The 16,931-nt window shown below is 40.0% G+C and overlaps 2 protein-coding genes across 2 annotated transcripts; both read left to right on the top strand.

Moving 5' to 3' along the window:
• The first annotated feature begins 5,093 nt into the window (after positions 1-5,093).
• LOC137869238 (proteinase-activated receptor 1-like) lies at positions 5,094-8,343 on the top strand. Its single transcript, XM_068706498.1, has 2 exons — positions 5,094-5,312; positions 6,311-8,343. Exons 1-2 carry the CDS (start codon positions 5,237-5,239, stop codon positions 7,552-7,554), a joined length of 1,320 nt encoding a protein of 439 aa, XP_068562599.1. The 5' UTR covers positions 5,094-5,236; the 3' UTR covers positions 7,555-8,343.
• A 4,002-nt stretch (positions 8,344-12,345) lies between these two features.
• On the top strand, positions 12,346-15,017 carry LOC137868685 (proteinase-activated receptor 2-like). Its single transcript, XM_068705576.1, has 3 exons — positions 12,346-12,613; positions 13,025-13,054; positions 13,557-15,017. The coding sequence occupies exons 1-3, from the start codon at positions 12,541-12,543 to the stop codon at positions 14,606-14,608; spliced, it is 1,155 nt and encodes a 384-aa protein (XP_068561677.1). The 5' UTR covers positions 12,346-12,540; the 3' UTR covers positions 14,609-15,017.
• Positions 15,018-16,931: the final 1,914 nt, after the last annotated feature.

Here is a 16,931-nt window from a genome sequence, read left to right on the forward strand (position 1 = left end):
GATGCAAAACACGCTTGACTGTGGACACTGACACCTGTGTTCCAGCAGCTTCTAATTCTTGGCAGATCTGCTTTTTGGTGGTTCTCGGTTGACTCTTCACCCTCCTGACCAATTTTCTCTCAGCAGCAGGTGATAGCTTGTGTTTTCTTCCTGATCGTGGCAGTGACAAAACAGTGCCATGCACTTTATACTTACAAACAATTGTTTGTACTGTTGCTCTTGGGACCTGCAGCTGCTTTGAAATGGCTCTAAGTGACTTTCCTGACTTGTTCAAGTCAATGATTCGCTTTTTCAGATCCATGCTGAGCTCCTTTGACTTTCCCATTGTAGCGTTTGTGGGCGTTTGTATCCAATGAGCCCTATTTAAATGGCCTCAGAGAAGTCACCAGCTGTAGTCACTCATAATCACTCACAAGAAGTTAAGAGGCCATGCTATGAAGCTCATTTCATTGACACAACTTTTTAAGTCACCAAAATTGCTAATTCATGTTGCTGTATGTATATTTTTGACCCAGCGGATTTTGTCACTTTTTCTGTTAACCCATAATAAAGTCATGAAAGAACCAAACTTCATGAATGTTTTTTGTGACAAAGAAGTATCTGTTCCAATCACTCTATCAGAGAAAAATCAGAGTTGTAGAAATAACTGGAAACTCAAGAGAGCCATGACATTATGTTCTTTACAAGTGTATGTAAACTTTTGACCACAACTGTAACAGTGTTAATTATCTGGAAAAACACAGTTTGTTGTTTTCTCACAGATGTCACAAGTGATTGAGTACAAAATGAAAGCAGCGTGGCTCCTTTAGCTCTGAACTTACGTCTAGTTGGCACGTCAAATAGTGAAAACGTTGATATGCTTCAGGATTTTATTTTCTAAAAATACAGAGGACATTGTTCAATCCGTCAACGACACAGTCCCTGGGAAAAACAGGGATGCATCCTCCCCCAAATGTACCCACTGAAGCACAAGTACACGCTGCTGATAGTACTTTCTGTTCTTACCGAAAGTAAAGTAAATGTGCTATACTTTTACTTAATTAAAGGATCTCATAACAACCCAATTCCTGCACTGTATGTCAATAAATCACTAACTCTAGACAAAGATATGTTATTAAACATACTTCCACTTTGCATGTTTGACTGTAGCTTTCCTGCTCGGCTGCATTAACCTCTCATTAAACCTTTCATATTGTTAGCTCTCTAACTGCACCCACAATTTAGCTTCATCAGCAGATACATGTTGGTCCATACATGCAGGGCCAGTTTATTTACGTACCTCATTTTAGCGACAATGCAATTTAAGTCGTTTCACTTAAAACATCAAAAAGACAAAAGACAGAGTGCAAAAGAACCACATTTATGTAAAAACTATTTAAAGTGTCATTTAAGAGCCAAGAGAAGATAAAATAAAAACAAGCTGAAATAGAATAAGACAGGTGTGAAATAGAAGACGGACCACAGTTTGTATTTAATACCAGACACCTTCCTCTGTCTCTGGATCAAAATAGACAATGATCCTCTTTCAGAAGGGTTTTCATTATGTCCTCCTGCACACACACACACACACACACACACACACACACACACACACACGTACAGTATACACACTAAATATTGTTTTTCACAGATCTGAATCATACACCAGATGGTAAAATCTGAGATTCTCTGGGGAAGTGAGATACCTCTCTGTCTGCCTGTAACCTCTGTGTCTTCATTTCTTCTAAAGAATGAATTAAAATAGAGGAAACAGGACATTTTTGTGGATTTCGGGATGCCTGTTTATCAGCTTTTAAACTTTCACTGAGAACACAACGTGTTTTTGTTCTTTTTCCCAACGCCTTAACCCTCTATTGTTAAATCCACGCTGACTGGACGATGCCCAGAGAACGATGAAATGTGCCACAGAGGATACAGAAAACAACAGGAATCAAACTGGCCTGGAACTGTGCCACTGCCTTCTCTGTGGACCTAATCTCCCACAGTCTGCATCCTGCCACCTCCTGTGAGCAGGAATGAGCTCATGTTAGTTTAGTAACGCCCAAACTCAGCGCGCTGCAGGAACAACATGACCTCTGAAGTGGACATGTCCTGCTGCACTTTCTCTCATGAGAGAAATTAAAGCGGAAATTATCTATATTTCTGCAGGAGCTCTGTGGAGCTTTTTTAGTTTTGGTTTTATGGTCCCCAAAAGGCTCTGATAAACCCACAGCACGCTTCCTGTCCAGAACCAAACACCCGAGAGGCAAAGTTAGCAACTAACTGGTGAAAATAGAGGAGCATTTAGCAGCTAAAGGGACAGATATTTCCTGTGGGAGTTGGTGGAGACCAAAAACAGAGCTAAAAGAGAGCGAGTAGTGGACCAGAAACACGACTCCAAATGAATGATAATCTTTCTCTGCATCTGCTGGATGTGGAAATAAACAACTGTTTGCAAACAGGTTTACCATTATAACTTAAGTTTGAGTTCGCAGCTTGTTTCTGCTTCCCCCCAAGTGGACAAAAAATGTTTTGGGTCAGATGAGAAGATCGGTACCGCTCTCGTGTTTGTAGGTTAAATATGAAGCTACGGCCAGCAGTCGGTTAGCTTAGCTTAGCATACAGACTGAAAACAGGGGGAAACAGCTAGCTATGGTTCTGTTTAAAAGAAACATCAGCCTACCAGGACCTCTAAAGCTCACTACCCACACAAAAAGAATAAAGACAGCAAGTTGCTGTTTGTGGTGGGGGGGGGGGGGGGGGGGGGGGGCAGAGACTTCCTCTGGTCTTCACTCATTGTCCCAGCATCCTCGTGCTGATGACAGGACTCCAGGAAGGATGTGATGTGTGTGAAATTAGTGAGCTTTAGAGACGCTGGTAGGCAGATTTGTTTTCCTACAAACACATATAAGAATGGAATCAATCTAACTCAACAAAGTGAGGAAGCTATTCCTTTAAGAAACGTACATTACACCAGCATGTGGTTTAGTTTAAATAATGGGCAGAACAAAAGTGATTCAAAAATAAGAAACAGATTATTGTGACAAATATTTCTGAGAGGAAATGTGTTCAGTCTGTCTGTCTGTGAGCTCAGATACAGAGTTCCGGTGGATACAGAGCTCAGGATGAATGAGTCAGAAAGCAACCAGCACACTTCAAACACACGTTCTCTGTCATGCGTCCTCCGTCTTTCCTTCAGCTTTATAAACACAAACCACACATTAAGGTAAACTTCAGCTTGTTCGTTGGGAACGTTCCATGCGGAAGAAAAGTAAATACATATCTTGTTATCTCCTGGAAAGAGAATCTGAACGTGTAGTTTACAGAAATTAGTAAACAGAGAAATGAACAGAGACAAAAAAGGAAAAAGACGAGACAGCTAGCGGCTGTCGTATCCCGACCTCATCATGATATAACTCAAACATAACTTCCAAACTCAGTGCAACGGGTCAATCAAAGTGTGCTTTTCATCATGCTTTTTAAAATGATAATCTCTTGTTAAGACTCTTTAATTGAGTGTTTACCTGAGATGATGTATCTGACCGCTGCAGGAAGCACTTTAGCATCTCCAGGGATTCAGGTAAATAAACAAATCTGTTCTCCTTCGTTGGTGGATGTTTTTACATCCCAAAAAAACATTCACACTCCACTTCAACGTGTACTCAGAAACAGCATTTACAGTTACACCATAAACAGATCTATGAAATGCACATGGTTGTACAAATGTGGCTATCTTGTCTCAGTTGTTGAGAGTTTATGGAACCAAATAACATAAGGAATAAGCAAAAGTATAAGATCCAAATAAATTAGATTAGTTTAGATCATCCAAATAAATTATTGATATAGTTTATATACTTTCTTTGCTTAGTTGTTGATGTTATTTCCGTTTTGCTGATTTGATCTTACATGCTTTTACTGTGAAAAACTTTATATCTTTTATTTTATAAAAAAAGATGTATAATTGTAAATAAATATTTACTTATTTCATTTATTTTGTGTTCAATAACATTTAATAAAATATCAGACAGAAAATGTATTTTGCCCTTTCAGACTAAAGTGATGAAAGACTAAATGAATAATGTGTTTTTATATACTCACACGCAGGTCACTGATGCAGATAACCACATTCTAACACCTCACTGACTTATTTAAAACTACAGAAACTTTTGAAGATCAAGATAAAGAGGTGGGGAGAGCTTCAGGGGAGATACAATAAGACACAATAGAGAAACAATAAGACATTAGTTTTCAAAAGATGATTTAGAATAAACTAAATAGCCTAGTTTTGTTGAAATTACAGTTTTTCACACTTTCCCAGAGACAGAAACCAATAAATGCCTCATGGACATCTCTTTTTTATGTATTTGATGTTGAAAAGTAAATGAGATCCGAATAAATTAGTTTAGTTTATATCGTCCAAATAAAATAATAATACAAAAATTCAAAACTTCCTTTTTTCGCTTTCTGAACTGATGTTTTGTTTTTGTTGTTGATGTTATTTCCGTTTTGTTGATTTTGTGTTAGATGCTTTTATTATGAAGAACTTTGTAACTTTTGTTTTGAAAAAAAGATACATAATTGTAAATAAATCTTTACTTATTTACTTGAATTTGTGTTTGATCACAGAAACGTTAATGTTGCACTTTGTAGCTGTTGATTTGAAAACAAATGTATATATATATATATATATATATATATATATATATATATATATATATATATATATATATATATATATATATATAATAGTAAATAAATATTGACTTTATTTTGTGTTTAATAACGTTTAATACAATCTCAGAAAAGTTACTTTGCACTTTCACACTAAAGTGATGAAAGACTAAATGAAAAACAAGTAATTCCATATTTCTGGTTGTGCTACTTTCCATAATATAACATAATGTATTTAATAATTCACATTATTATCAGCACTATTAGATTCACATCATAGGAAAGATGACCCTAATTGGCACGAAAGGATCAGTTTTGTTTTGTTCTGGTTCATTCTCACATTAATGTTTCGGCTGCTGTGTGACGGGAAAGGTGACGTCAGACGATAGGAACGTGTCCCTGCGCGCGGGCTGTGGTTGATTAGTGGACCGCCGGACAGCGGTGGGCGGAAACAAAACACGCCGCTGAAGAAGAAGAGCGGCAGAAACAACACGGAGGAGACTCGACGAACCCGGAGAACGAAGAGCTACACGAGGATTATCGACATCTTACATCATTTCTCCTGTTACTTTGAGACTTCGGCGACATGTTCTCGATGTGTCCAAAAACGTTGCTCTTGGTGCTGGTGTGCGCGCGTGCTGCCTCGGCTGCAGCCAATAACGGTGAGAGCACCTGAAGCTTATTAATTTAATAATACAACGTGTTGATCAGGATCTAAGACCTTTACTGCAAACTTGGTACAATCTGGTAGAAAATGTATGATTTGATATGATTTACTGTAAATACTATAGAGGGGAAATGGTTAGTTGAATAATCGACTTTCTATCAAAAGAAGTCATTCTGATGATAAATATATTGTTTCAGTCATTTTCTTCAAACATAAATAGTGAAATATGTCAAACTGTCTGGTTTCAGCTGCTGACATTTTGTAGCTTTTCTTCGTTTTCTAATGAAAGTAGATTCTTAATTGTTAACATTACTTTTGGGCATTTTGGTCAGAAAAAACTAGACATTTGATGACGTCACCTTGAAGCTTTGGGAAACAATTGATTCTAAAAAATAACTGTTAGTTGCAGCCCTGTAATAAAGTATAATATAAGAGAAAATTACGAGAATAATGACATTTTAAAAGTTTGTGAAAAATGCCAGAGATTCAATGTGACGTCATCAAATGTCTTTTGTTCGACCAAAAAGTCCAAAACCCCAAAAGATGTTTAGTTTACAACATAATACAGAGAGAATCTGAAACCACGGAATATTTTTTTTGTTTTTTTCACCATTTTTGCTTTAAAAAACAAACAACTTCTTCTTTTTTTTTTTTTTTTTTTTTTTTTTTTCTGTCTCGACTAAATGATTTATGGTTGCAACTACTTAACCAATTACTTTCATTGTCGATTTAAGCTGCTGACAATTTTCTCAATGAATTGTTTGGTCAATAACCCAGCATCATTTCAGATAAGATATGAAATTCAATATGATAGAAGACAGCAAATATTCACATTTCAAAATCTGGAACCAGTCAAGTATTGACATTATTGACAAAAACTTTAGAGATAAATTGATTCTCAAAAGTATCAGTTTCCTGTTTCATCTCTATAATCTAAATCACTATATGAATAAAACGCCTGTTAAACCCTGACACCTGTCTTTCTCTCTCCAGTCAGTGCAAGGGGGAGGACCTTCTCCTTCTTCGACCATTCAGTCACAGATGAACCATTGGATCTGAGTGAGATGTTTCCAGAAGACAAAGTTGCCGAATCGAACCGCTCTAGAAGTATCCGGCAGCGTAACGCGACCGTCTCCGTCCGGCCGGAAATCTCCGAGGAGGCTCTGCGGTTCCTGACGGGCCCCGTGTCCACCGTCCTCATCCCTTCCTTCTACGCGCTGGTCTGCCTCGTCAGCGTGCCCATCAACCTCTGCGCGGTTGTGGCCTTCGCTCGGAGGATCCGGCCCAAGAAGCCGGCGGCCATCTACATGCTGAACCTGGCCTCCGCCGACCTGCTCTTCGCCTCGCTGCTCCCCTTCAAGATCTCCTACCACTTCGGCGGCAACAACTGGATATTCGGGCCGCTCATGTGCCGCGTGGTCACCGCGGCGTTCTACTGGAACATGTACTGCTCTGTCCTCCTCATCGCTTGCATCAGCGTGGACCGGCTCCTCGCCGTGGTCTACCCTATCGACTCCCTGGCTTGGAGAAGGCCCCGCAACGCTAACATAGCCTGCGTGGCCATGTGGATGCTGTCCTTCGCAGGCTCAGTGCCCCTCGTCCTCTCCGACCAGACCTTCCACCTCAGAGAGTTGGACATCACCACCTGCCACGATGTCCAGCGCGCCGACGAGCTGATCCGCCACCACAAGGTGTACTTCGTCGCCCTCTGCGTCACCCTCTTCTTCCTGCCTCTGCTCGTCACCGTGGTGTCCTACGCTCGGGTGATCTGGTCGCTGAGCAGAGTCCCACGCGGCTTCCCGGGACGCTCGCGCAGGACAACGAGAGCGACGGTGATGGCTCTGACCGTGCTGGTGATGTTCGTGCTGTGTTTCACGCCCACCAACTGTCTGCTCCTGGCGCACTACCTGCAGTTCGACGAGGGAGTGAAGAGCAGCCGGGAGGCCCCCGACGGCTCCTACGCGGCCTATCTGGTGTTTCTGTGCGTGGGGAGTCTCAACTGCCTCCTGGATCCTCTGGTCTACTACTTTGGGTCCTCCCAGTGCCAGAGACAGCTGTCCAACGCGCTGAGGTGTCAGAAGGTCACAGAGGGCAGCGGCCATTCAGCGTCTGACTCCAGCAGCAGAACAATTCTCAAATCCAGCCACGTAGAGAGCTCCAAAATAAACACTCCGGTCACTAAGATGGACTCTATCCAAGCGAACCTCAGCAGCCAATACAAGAAGCTGCTGGTCTGAGAGGATGAACAGACTCCTACCTGTGATTTTAAAGTCATGAAACAGTGGCTATATTTTAATATGAAGTCCGTGTCACAGCAAAACAAGAGCACAAAGTGAATCTGATGTGTGTTTTTCTTTCAGAATGAAGGGAGGATGACTGTCCTGCCAACAGAAATAACTAACTTGGTTTCAAGAAATGTGCAATGACAGAAGAGCCTTTTTGAGAAAAAGGAAGGAAGTTGAGATTAGATAAAATGCTTTCTAGAATCCTGCTGAACAGTTGATACTTTGAAATGCTTTTTATTTTTGCACCGTAGAAGTATAAGAGCTCATAAGCTGTACGTTTTACATTTAATGGAAGGAAACTACTTGCTATTGTCGTTTTTTTAAATTATTTTTTTTTAGCTGAGATGCTTATTATGTTTCACATTTGAAAAGCTGTTCATTTCTTACTTTGTAATTTTTAAAGAAAGTATTGTTACATGCTGCTCTCTGCTGGTTAGAAGTGTGAAGTACTTTTAAGTGTATTATACACAGTAAGGCCGTAGTTGTACTGTGTTTTCTCCTCCAGCAGGAAGCGCTACGATACCGATAATAACAGGAAACCTGAGGGACTCAGAGCTCAACGTCCTGTTTCACTGTGTTCATATATCGGTCTGAGCAGAGAGTCACGTGAGAGAGTAAAGGAGCTACTGACTGAATAAATACTTTTTAAATCTTTCAATGTAATTACTTCTCTTCATCCACTTGATTCATTTGCCAGTTATCTTCTTGATTAACTGATTAAAAGTGAAAAACTGCCCATCACATGTTCCTGAGAGTCCGTCTTTAAATATATTGGTCTGTCCGACCAACTGTCCAAAATCAAAATGATGTTCAATGAACAGCCCATCTAACTTATGAATGTAAAATATTTCCTTATTTGGAGAAATAATGATTTGTGGTCTTTTCTGCATTAAATGTGAAAGTTTGTAGCAAATGTAAAGAGTTCCAACTTCAGCTCTTTTCTACATTTTGGGTTTTAATTGAGTCAAAACTAAAAAAAAAGTTGCTTCTGGTATTATTATTTTTACACACATTTGAATCCTTTATGTAACAAAGGGTGACTTGAACCAGCTTAGACAAACGGAAACATTGAACGACTCATATTGCACTTAATATAATCACATAGATAGATGTATACTTTATTCATCCCCAGGGGGAAATTTGTTTGTAGCAGCAGCAAACAAAGTTACACAGTAAAATACAAATATTAAGTACGGAAAATGCACAATATATACAATAGTTTACAATAAAATAACAGTGCAGAACCTATTACATTTAAAGAAAATAAAGTAAACAAATGCACAGTATATACAATAAAATAAATTGGTATTAAATTAACTAAGTAGGAAAACTAAACTAAACAGTAGTGCAGAAGATCGGCAACAGCAGTGTAGCGGTGTTATAGTCACTGGAAGGAAGATTTGGCCAGAGGTGATTGATTGTAGAGTGTTATAGCCGAGGGCAGGAATGATCTCCTGTATCGGTCCTTGTGACAGTGGAGCTGGATCAGTCTGTTGGAGAAAGTGCTCCGCTGTCCCTGCAGTAGGTGGTGGACGGGGTGATGGGGGTTATCCAATATGGATAATAATAATGATTGGCTGAAGTCCAATAAGTTCCTCCTTGGCTCTTGACCTGTTGACACCTCAGCCAGCGAGCGCGTATCCTTCCCCCGCTCCGGCACATTCCTCAACCCCCTCTTACAGACTCAACATACATTCAATGACCACACTCCTTGGTTTAACACTTCTACAAATAAACATGTTATGACATATTATATAATAATTATACCTTTGGTTTAAAACTTATAAGTAAACATTGACATAAAATATCCACCACTAGGGGTGCTATTAAACATACGAACATTGCTTTTAAACTTAAATTCCTCACACAGTTCACCATACATTCACATAACATGGACTACACACCTGTGTGCATATGTTCACGCAATATTACAGTGTATAAATACTGTGTAGCAAGTAAAGTCCTGAATTCAAAATCAAGTAAAAGTACAACAGTATTCACATCAACATGTACTTAAAATACTGAGAATAAGATAAACCTTTATTTATGGCAAAAGACTTCTTGTCCTGATCAAAGATTAAAACAGAAGACCAACAAAAAACAATAGAATGAAAATATAAAGCTATATGAACAATATAACAACAATTATTAAGTGTAAAAGAAGTAATACTGACACCAGTGCAGAATAGAATAGAATAGCAATAAGAGCAAATGAATAAAGTAAACAACTCAAATAAAATAGAAGAGTAAAATTACAACAAAGATTATGTATATATATATATATATATATATATATATATATATATATATATATATATATATATATATATATATATATATATATATATATAAAGTGAATAAGAAGTAATAGCACCAGTGCCTAATAGAAACTAAAATAGAAAAAGTAATATTGAACATGATATTGAGAGTGATATTGTCAATAATATTGAAAAGTAGTAAATGATAGAATGGCCCAATTCAGAAGAATGTTTAACTTTTTACAGCCATGAGTACTCTTTACTACTTGGTGAATGAAACCTCAGAGATATTTACTTTAAATGCAGTTTAGATATTTATTGCAGGATATTTAGCAAGGGCATAGCACCAGCTCACACAAATAATACTACTCTACTTTATAATACTACTCTAATGTATTACGATGTGATTATAATCTTTAAACTCTTACTGTGCTGAGGCTGGGTGAGAGAGTGATAAATCCTTTGTGGTTTTAGGACCTGGCAGAGTCTCGTCCTCTGCTAAGTAACTCTATATATAGTCCTGTCGGGCCATCTCCTCTTCCCCGGAGCTCTCTTGTCCCAGTCACATGAACCTTAGTCATAGTACTGAGTTTTGCAGAACCACATTATAATTCTCTCTGTCGGAGTCTGTCGGAGTTAACCGTTTACAAGCACACACAACCAGTAGGATCTCCAAACGTTCCAGTACTTTCTGTCAATCGACCCATTATTATAATCAGATTACAGCTGTAGCTGTTAAATCGCTTCATATTTATACACAATACATAAATGCATAAATTGACTATTAGATTATACTTTTATTTTAATCATATATGCTTTGTTCTTTGTGTTCTTTGGCCTGATCTTCTTAGTCCGTTCTTCATTCTTCTAACTTCAAGGCAGCTCTTCTGGGATCTCAAACCTACTTGACAACCTGTAGTAATACATCAGAATGTATTTGTTGATTTTTTTTGGTAGAGTAGAAGTGGAAAGTAGCATCAAATGAAAATACTCAAGTAAAGTACACGTAGCTCAAAAGTATAGTAAATGTATTTAAATCCACCCCCACTACTGTCTAAAATAAAAGATTAAAAGATTATACATCTTTTTTTCAAAGGGCACATAAATTAGAAATAAAATGAAAATTGGCAAACTAAAAAACAGTCGTTTAAATCAAACACCAGAAGTTGTTTACTGGTATGAAACCGATGTCATCTGACAACCAATCATCGATGTTTATCGGTGAACTCACCTGACGAAGAACGACGTCACACTTCCGACATCAAACCTGAGAGGGGTGTCTCGGTTGGTGTTGAAGAAAATCATCATATAACTTAGGATTGAACTGAAAACATGTTTTGTAACAGATATCTCAACACAGTTGAATAACAGACATGTCCTAGAAAGTATGGGAGTCAGCATTGTAATGGTGATTTTTTACGTAGTAGTATATATTTCTCCTCAGTATATTGTATTCATGCATAAGTCATTTTGCTCTGAACTTTGTTGAACTTCACCGTGTCTCTGTTGTGCAGAAGAAACAGAAGAAGCATTCTCCCTCTCTGTTCACATTGATGACTAACTGTGTTGTATGAGAATGTTCCATGCCAAGGCCTGTGAACTGCTTGTTTTGGTTGCCGGCCGTTTGTTTTTAATTATTGTTCCCATCAGACTGAGACCAAAAGTCTGAGACCGAAATGTCTGTAACGTTGGCCATCGGCCCACCTTTGCTCATTCTGTATAAAGAAAGTTTGTTCATTTTTTTCAAGGTTCTTCCTCACTGAGACTGTACGCATCCTGTTGTGATGATTGAACCTTCTCTGTGCAGAGAATAAATACTTAAAAGACAACCTGGTTTTTGGTATTATGTATTTCAGCATGAAATGACTCACGCATATTTTCCACCACAATTGGCATCACGAACAGGGACCCCTTGTAAGATCGTCAGGAGCCAACAGGGATCGGTGAACTGGCACGTCTGCCTCTGCGTACCTCCAGACAAAATGCAGAGAGAGAGGCCCGATCCCTGTCCTGATTGCCTTCACTGGGAACCAATCCTGAAGGACCTGTTTTTGTCCAAATAACTACAAATTCTCTTTTGGTGAGTTGCTGAAATTATTAAAATGAATCGTATGAGTCAAATTTATCCAGGAAGACCATATTGTGAGACTGTATAACAATAACAGACATATCCTAGAACGTATGGGAGTCAGCATCCCTAGAGGGAAGGATAATGGGCATCAGGAAACTCCCAAATGCAATAAACCCTTCCGCTCTAACAGGCAGAATGTCCTGCCAATAAGTTCTGGGATTGAATCAAAGAGAGAAGAAAACAGATTAGCATATTTTATATTATGTAAGACACCATATTTGGTAACCAGAGGAGCTGGGTTTGTGGTTCAACCCACTGATCTGATTGGTGGAAAGAGACTTAAGGGGGGGTGAATTTAGACTATAGGTGTAAGCTGTAATAACTAACACATTGGACTTATTGGATGTTGCCGTGTGCACATTAAAACACGTCCCGTTGGTTGCTACTCCAAGAACTGCGTCTCTTCTCTTCATTTCAGCCACAACCTAATGATAGTGTTTTTGCCACGACATTGGTGTCAAACCCCTCCGCTCCGTGAAGACCGGGAAGGCAGTTAAAAGCAGCGCAGCCACGCTCGCGGACACTGCTGCTCTTCAGCTGTCAACGGTCATGGCCGCGAGGACGCGATGGTTTCAGCTGTTCCTCCTGCTGGGGTTCCTGCAGACCTGCGTGTCAGACCAAGGTAAAAAGAAAATCTCCCGCAGGTTGTTTACACCTGTGGTGTGTTTAAGGTCTTACAACTTTAAGGTCAGGATCCTAAAACTGCTGAGATTTCTGAGCTGCAAGCGTCGAACATACAAAGTTCATGTTGGTTTGATGTGTCGACCAGTGATTAGTCAGAAGTAGTTTGATCTCACTTAGCAAGTTATGAAGTATTATTTATGTGTGAAGTGGGTCATTGTGATGCTCAAAGGACTGATTATGAGTAGAGAGCAGGTCAAAGTGCTCTCACTCAAGTACTGTATTTAAGTACAAATTTGGAATTTGGTATTTCCAAATGGAGTATTTCCATTTTATGCAACTTCAAACTTCTCCACTAAATATCAGAGATATATATTGTACTTTATACTGACAGCTTTTTTTTTCTTCTTAGATGACTGTGGTTTACCCGTTGCCACTGGAGGTAAAACCACATATCTCCAGATGTGTTGATGATGAATGTTTGTGATAAACTGAAGGATAAAGTGTTTCCTTTATGTGTTGAGAACATCCTCCTACTTCTTCAGATAAATAAACTCTTGGACCAGCAGGAAAATGCATCTTCACAAAGCTGAAAACAGTTTGTTCTTTTTAGAGATGCATGGTTCTCACAGGACAGAGACGCTACAAACATATGATGATCTTATAGAATATGATGCATTGATGTACATTAAACTAATAACAGGATATGAAGGAGTTAACATGCAACATACACATGAATGCAGCAGGAATATTAATCCAGAAAATAACAGATATAATAGTAAAATACTGACAGGGAACATTTTACTGCATTATACTTTTACTTGTAGTGGAGTATTTTCACAGTGTGGTATTGGAGGTACATTTATAGTATGTTACTGCATGTACTGTCAACCTGTTGCACTTCTGCTTTTCACATGTTTTCGTTTCATATTTTGAACAAAAAGCAGGCATCACCGGTACAAAGACCACCGACGGGGTGTGGATCAGCTCCGTAGACAAACAAGTCCTGAGCAGCAGCCTCACAACCGTCTTCCTCCCGATCGTCTACATCATCGTGTTCGTTGTGGGGCTTCCCACCAACGCCCTCGCCATCTGGGTGTTCCTCATCAGGACCAAGAAGAAGCACCCGTCGTCCATCTACATGGCCAACCTGGCCCTGGCCGACCTACTCTTCATCATCTGGGTCCCCCTGAAGATCGCGTACCACTTCAACGGCAACAACTGGACCTACGGCCACGGGCTGTGCAAAGTGCTGGTGGCGTTTTTCTACGGCAACATGTACTGCTCCATCGCCTTCATCGCCTGCATAAGTGTCCAGCGCTACTGGGCCGTGGTCCACCCGCTCTCGCGGCCCCAGAGGGCCAACGCCGTAGCCGTCGGTGTCTCCGTTGCCGTGTGGGCGGCGGTCTGGCTTCTCACCGTCCCCCTCTACCTGTACGACCAAGAGGTCCATGTGACGAACCTCGGCATCCTCACCTGCCATGACGTCACCAGGCCCAGTCAGAAGAAAATGGCGGCGGGCTACTTCCTGACGATGGGGACTCTGGGATTCATCGCTCCCACTGTCGTGTGCATCATCTCCTACGTGCTCATGCTCAAGGCTCTCCGCAACAGCATGGCGGACCCCGACATCGCCAAGGAACGGCGAAAGGTTGTGGTCTTGATCGTCACCGTGCTGGTGATGTTTCTGGTGTGCTTCACCCCGAGCAACATCATGCTGCTGGTGCACTACACCCTCCTGTTGGTTGGGGCGGAAAACAACCTATACGGCTTCTATATCTCCACGCTGTGCCTGGCAAGTCTCAACAGCTGCCTGGACCCGTTCATCTACTACTTCATCTCGAAGGACTTCAGGGATCACGTGAAAAACACGTTCCTCTGCAGGAGCGAGAGGACGGTGGAGAGGATGAGAGTCTCCCTCAGTCTCCTCAAGTATTCCAAGAAGAGCAACACCTCCACGTCTGATTCGGGGAACACGCGGAGCACCGAGTCCTGACTCGTCATCTTTAAAAACTCCTCTTTTCTGGATTTCTTTACTGTGACTTCGTCCGTTTCAGTGAGGAAACTGTGACATGTCATCTGTTTTAAAGGCCTCCTAGAAGCTTTGAGCTGTCTAAGTTACTGTCTTTTTTTATTTTGTAAATGGGATTTTATTTTTTGTATCTTTTGATAATACAACTGATATTGAATGATTGTTGCAGTCGTCTACAGTTTTATTTGATTTCTATGGGACATCATTTATTTTTATATATATATCTGGTCATTTGTATCGTTTTGACGTGCTAAAAGGTTTTAGCATGTTGTGTGATACATGATGCAAGCTTGACATGTTTTTTACTGTGTGTATGCGTTTTTTAAAGTAATCTAATTTAAAAGTTTGTCAATAAATGTAAATGTACAACCTGCAGGCCTGGAAAAGTCTCAGAATGTCTTAGAAGGTGTAAAGAAGTCTTACATTTGATCTACAAATGTCATATATGTTTCTCTTGAGTACTGAAGGGAGTTATGTTAGTTAATCAATGTTTTATTTTTCTTATCTGATTGCAGGCTGTCAGGAGATGTTTAGCATCTATAACAGGTCTCAGTCTTCCAAGATCCCTTGCAGTTTGCATACAGGAAGGGTGTAGGGGTAGATCAGGGCCCTGTTCCTCATACCTGGCTAACTGAGTTAGCCGGATCATTTTCAGGATAAGATTACATAAGTCAGGCTTTTCGGTTCCACGAAGCAAGTTTGGCAAAATCACCATAGCAACACATCCATAAAATTGAACCTGCTCCAGCGCAGGCTAACTTAAGTTAGCTGGATAAGCTTGCCACTCCCCCAGAAAAAAAGGTCAGCTCCCTTCCCCAGAGATCCCATTGATGAAGGAGCGATATTAGTTAGATTAGCGTTTTATAGGGAGAGAGTTCTTCAAGATCGCAAAGATCCGTTATCACATCATGATGACTTCCTATACGAGCGCTATCGATTGTTTATTTACAAGACCTTCTCGAGCCGTACATTGCGAACACCACACGCCGCAGCCGAGCATCGACCGTCTCACAGACTGTATGCATAGCCTTGCGCTTTTTTGCGAGTGGTACATTTTAGTACAGTGTCGGCGATGCGGAGAACATCGGGAAAGCCGCTGCATGCCGTGCTGTTCGTAAAGTTTACTTGGCGCTTAACAAACTTGTGGATGTGTTCATTACATTACCATGGCACATATTGTATTGACTCACCATTCTGAATAATGTTTTTGTGCTTAGTTTGTACTTGCTCCCATGTCCTCTTGATGGCTGGGTTGAAAGCACTCATGATTATATGACAGTGTTATTAGTACACCATAGCGTATCATGATTATAGAACATGATTAAGGTGGACTCATGATAAGAATAGAGAGAATCACACACAATTTATTTTCACTGCTCCAATTGATTGAATTTCTGATTATGAATAATACATACATACATACTGATCCGCCCATACACAGATTCACACACACATATTCAAATTCCTACATCTATATGGTAGTATACACATACATGTATATACATATAGTTCTTGATACATAAGCGCATACAGTCCATATATCCCCATAAGTATCTATTAATTTGTATCAATTAGATAATCTTTGTGATTGTTTTTATCTACTTATTCTGAAAGAGTTGAGATCATTATTACTCATTGGATGATGCATTCCATTAAGCCTACTGCCAGCAGGCACATTTAAAGAAATATAATCTGATTGATTGGGGTGATGAGGCACTTAAATTAGCCTATACATTTCCCAACACTTACGCATTTAACTTGTCTGCGATATTTCGCCATGCTTCTTGTCTAGCCCTCGCAGCGGTGGCGGTGTTAGATTTTGCCATGATTATGGTCTTGAATTCTTCATATGAGTTCATGATCATCTCCTGCTCGTCAGCAGAGAAAAAAAGAGGCTCTTTCTTTGACTTTATTTGCCATTCTACTGTTAGAAAATCATGGTTTCGGTGATCGACGCTTCCCCCTTCTGAAGTAGGACGGGCAATGGACAGACATATCCTAGAACGTATGGGAGTCAGCATCCCTAGAGGGAAGGATAATGGGCATCAGGAAACTCCCAAATGCAATAAACCCTTCCGCTCTACAAGGCAGAATGTCCTGCCAATAAAGTCTGGGATTGAATCAAAGAGAGAAGAAAACAAATTAGCACATTTTATATTATGTAAGACATCATATTTGGTAACCAGAGGAGCTGGGTTTGTGGTTCAACCCACTGATCTGATTGGTGGAAAGAGACTTAAGGGGGGTGAATTTAGACTATAAGTGTAAGCTGTAATAACTAACACAT

The sequence above is a fragment of the Cebidichthys violaceus genome, unplaced genomic scaffold (genome assembly GCF_023349555.1).
Source record: "Cebidichthys violaceus isolate CVI_PGR_0920_01 unplaced genomic scaffold, fCebVio1.0.p SCAF_12, whole genome shotgun sequence".
NCBI lineage: Eukaryota > Metazoa > Chordata > Actinopteri > Perciformes > Stichaeidae > Cebidichthys > Cebidichthys violaceus.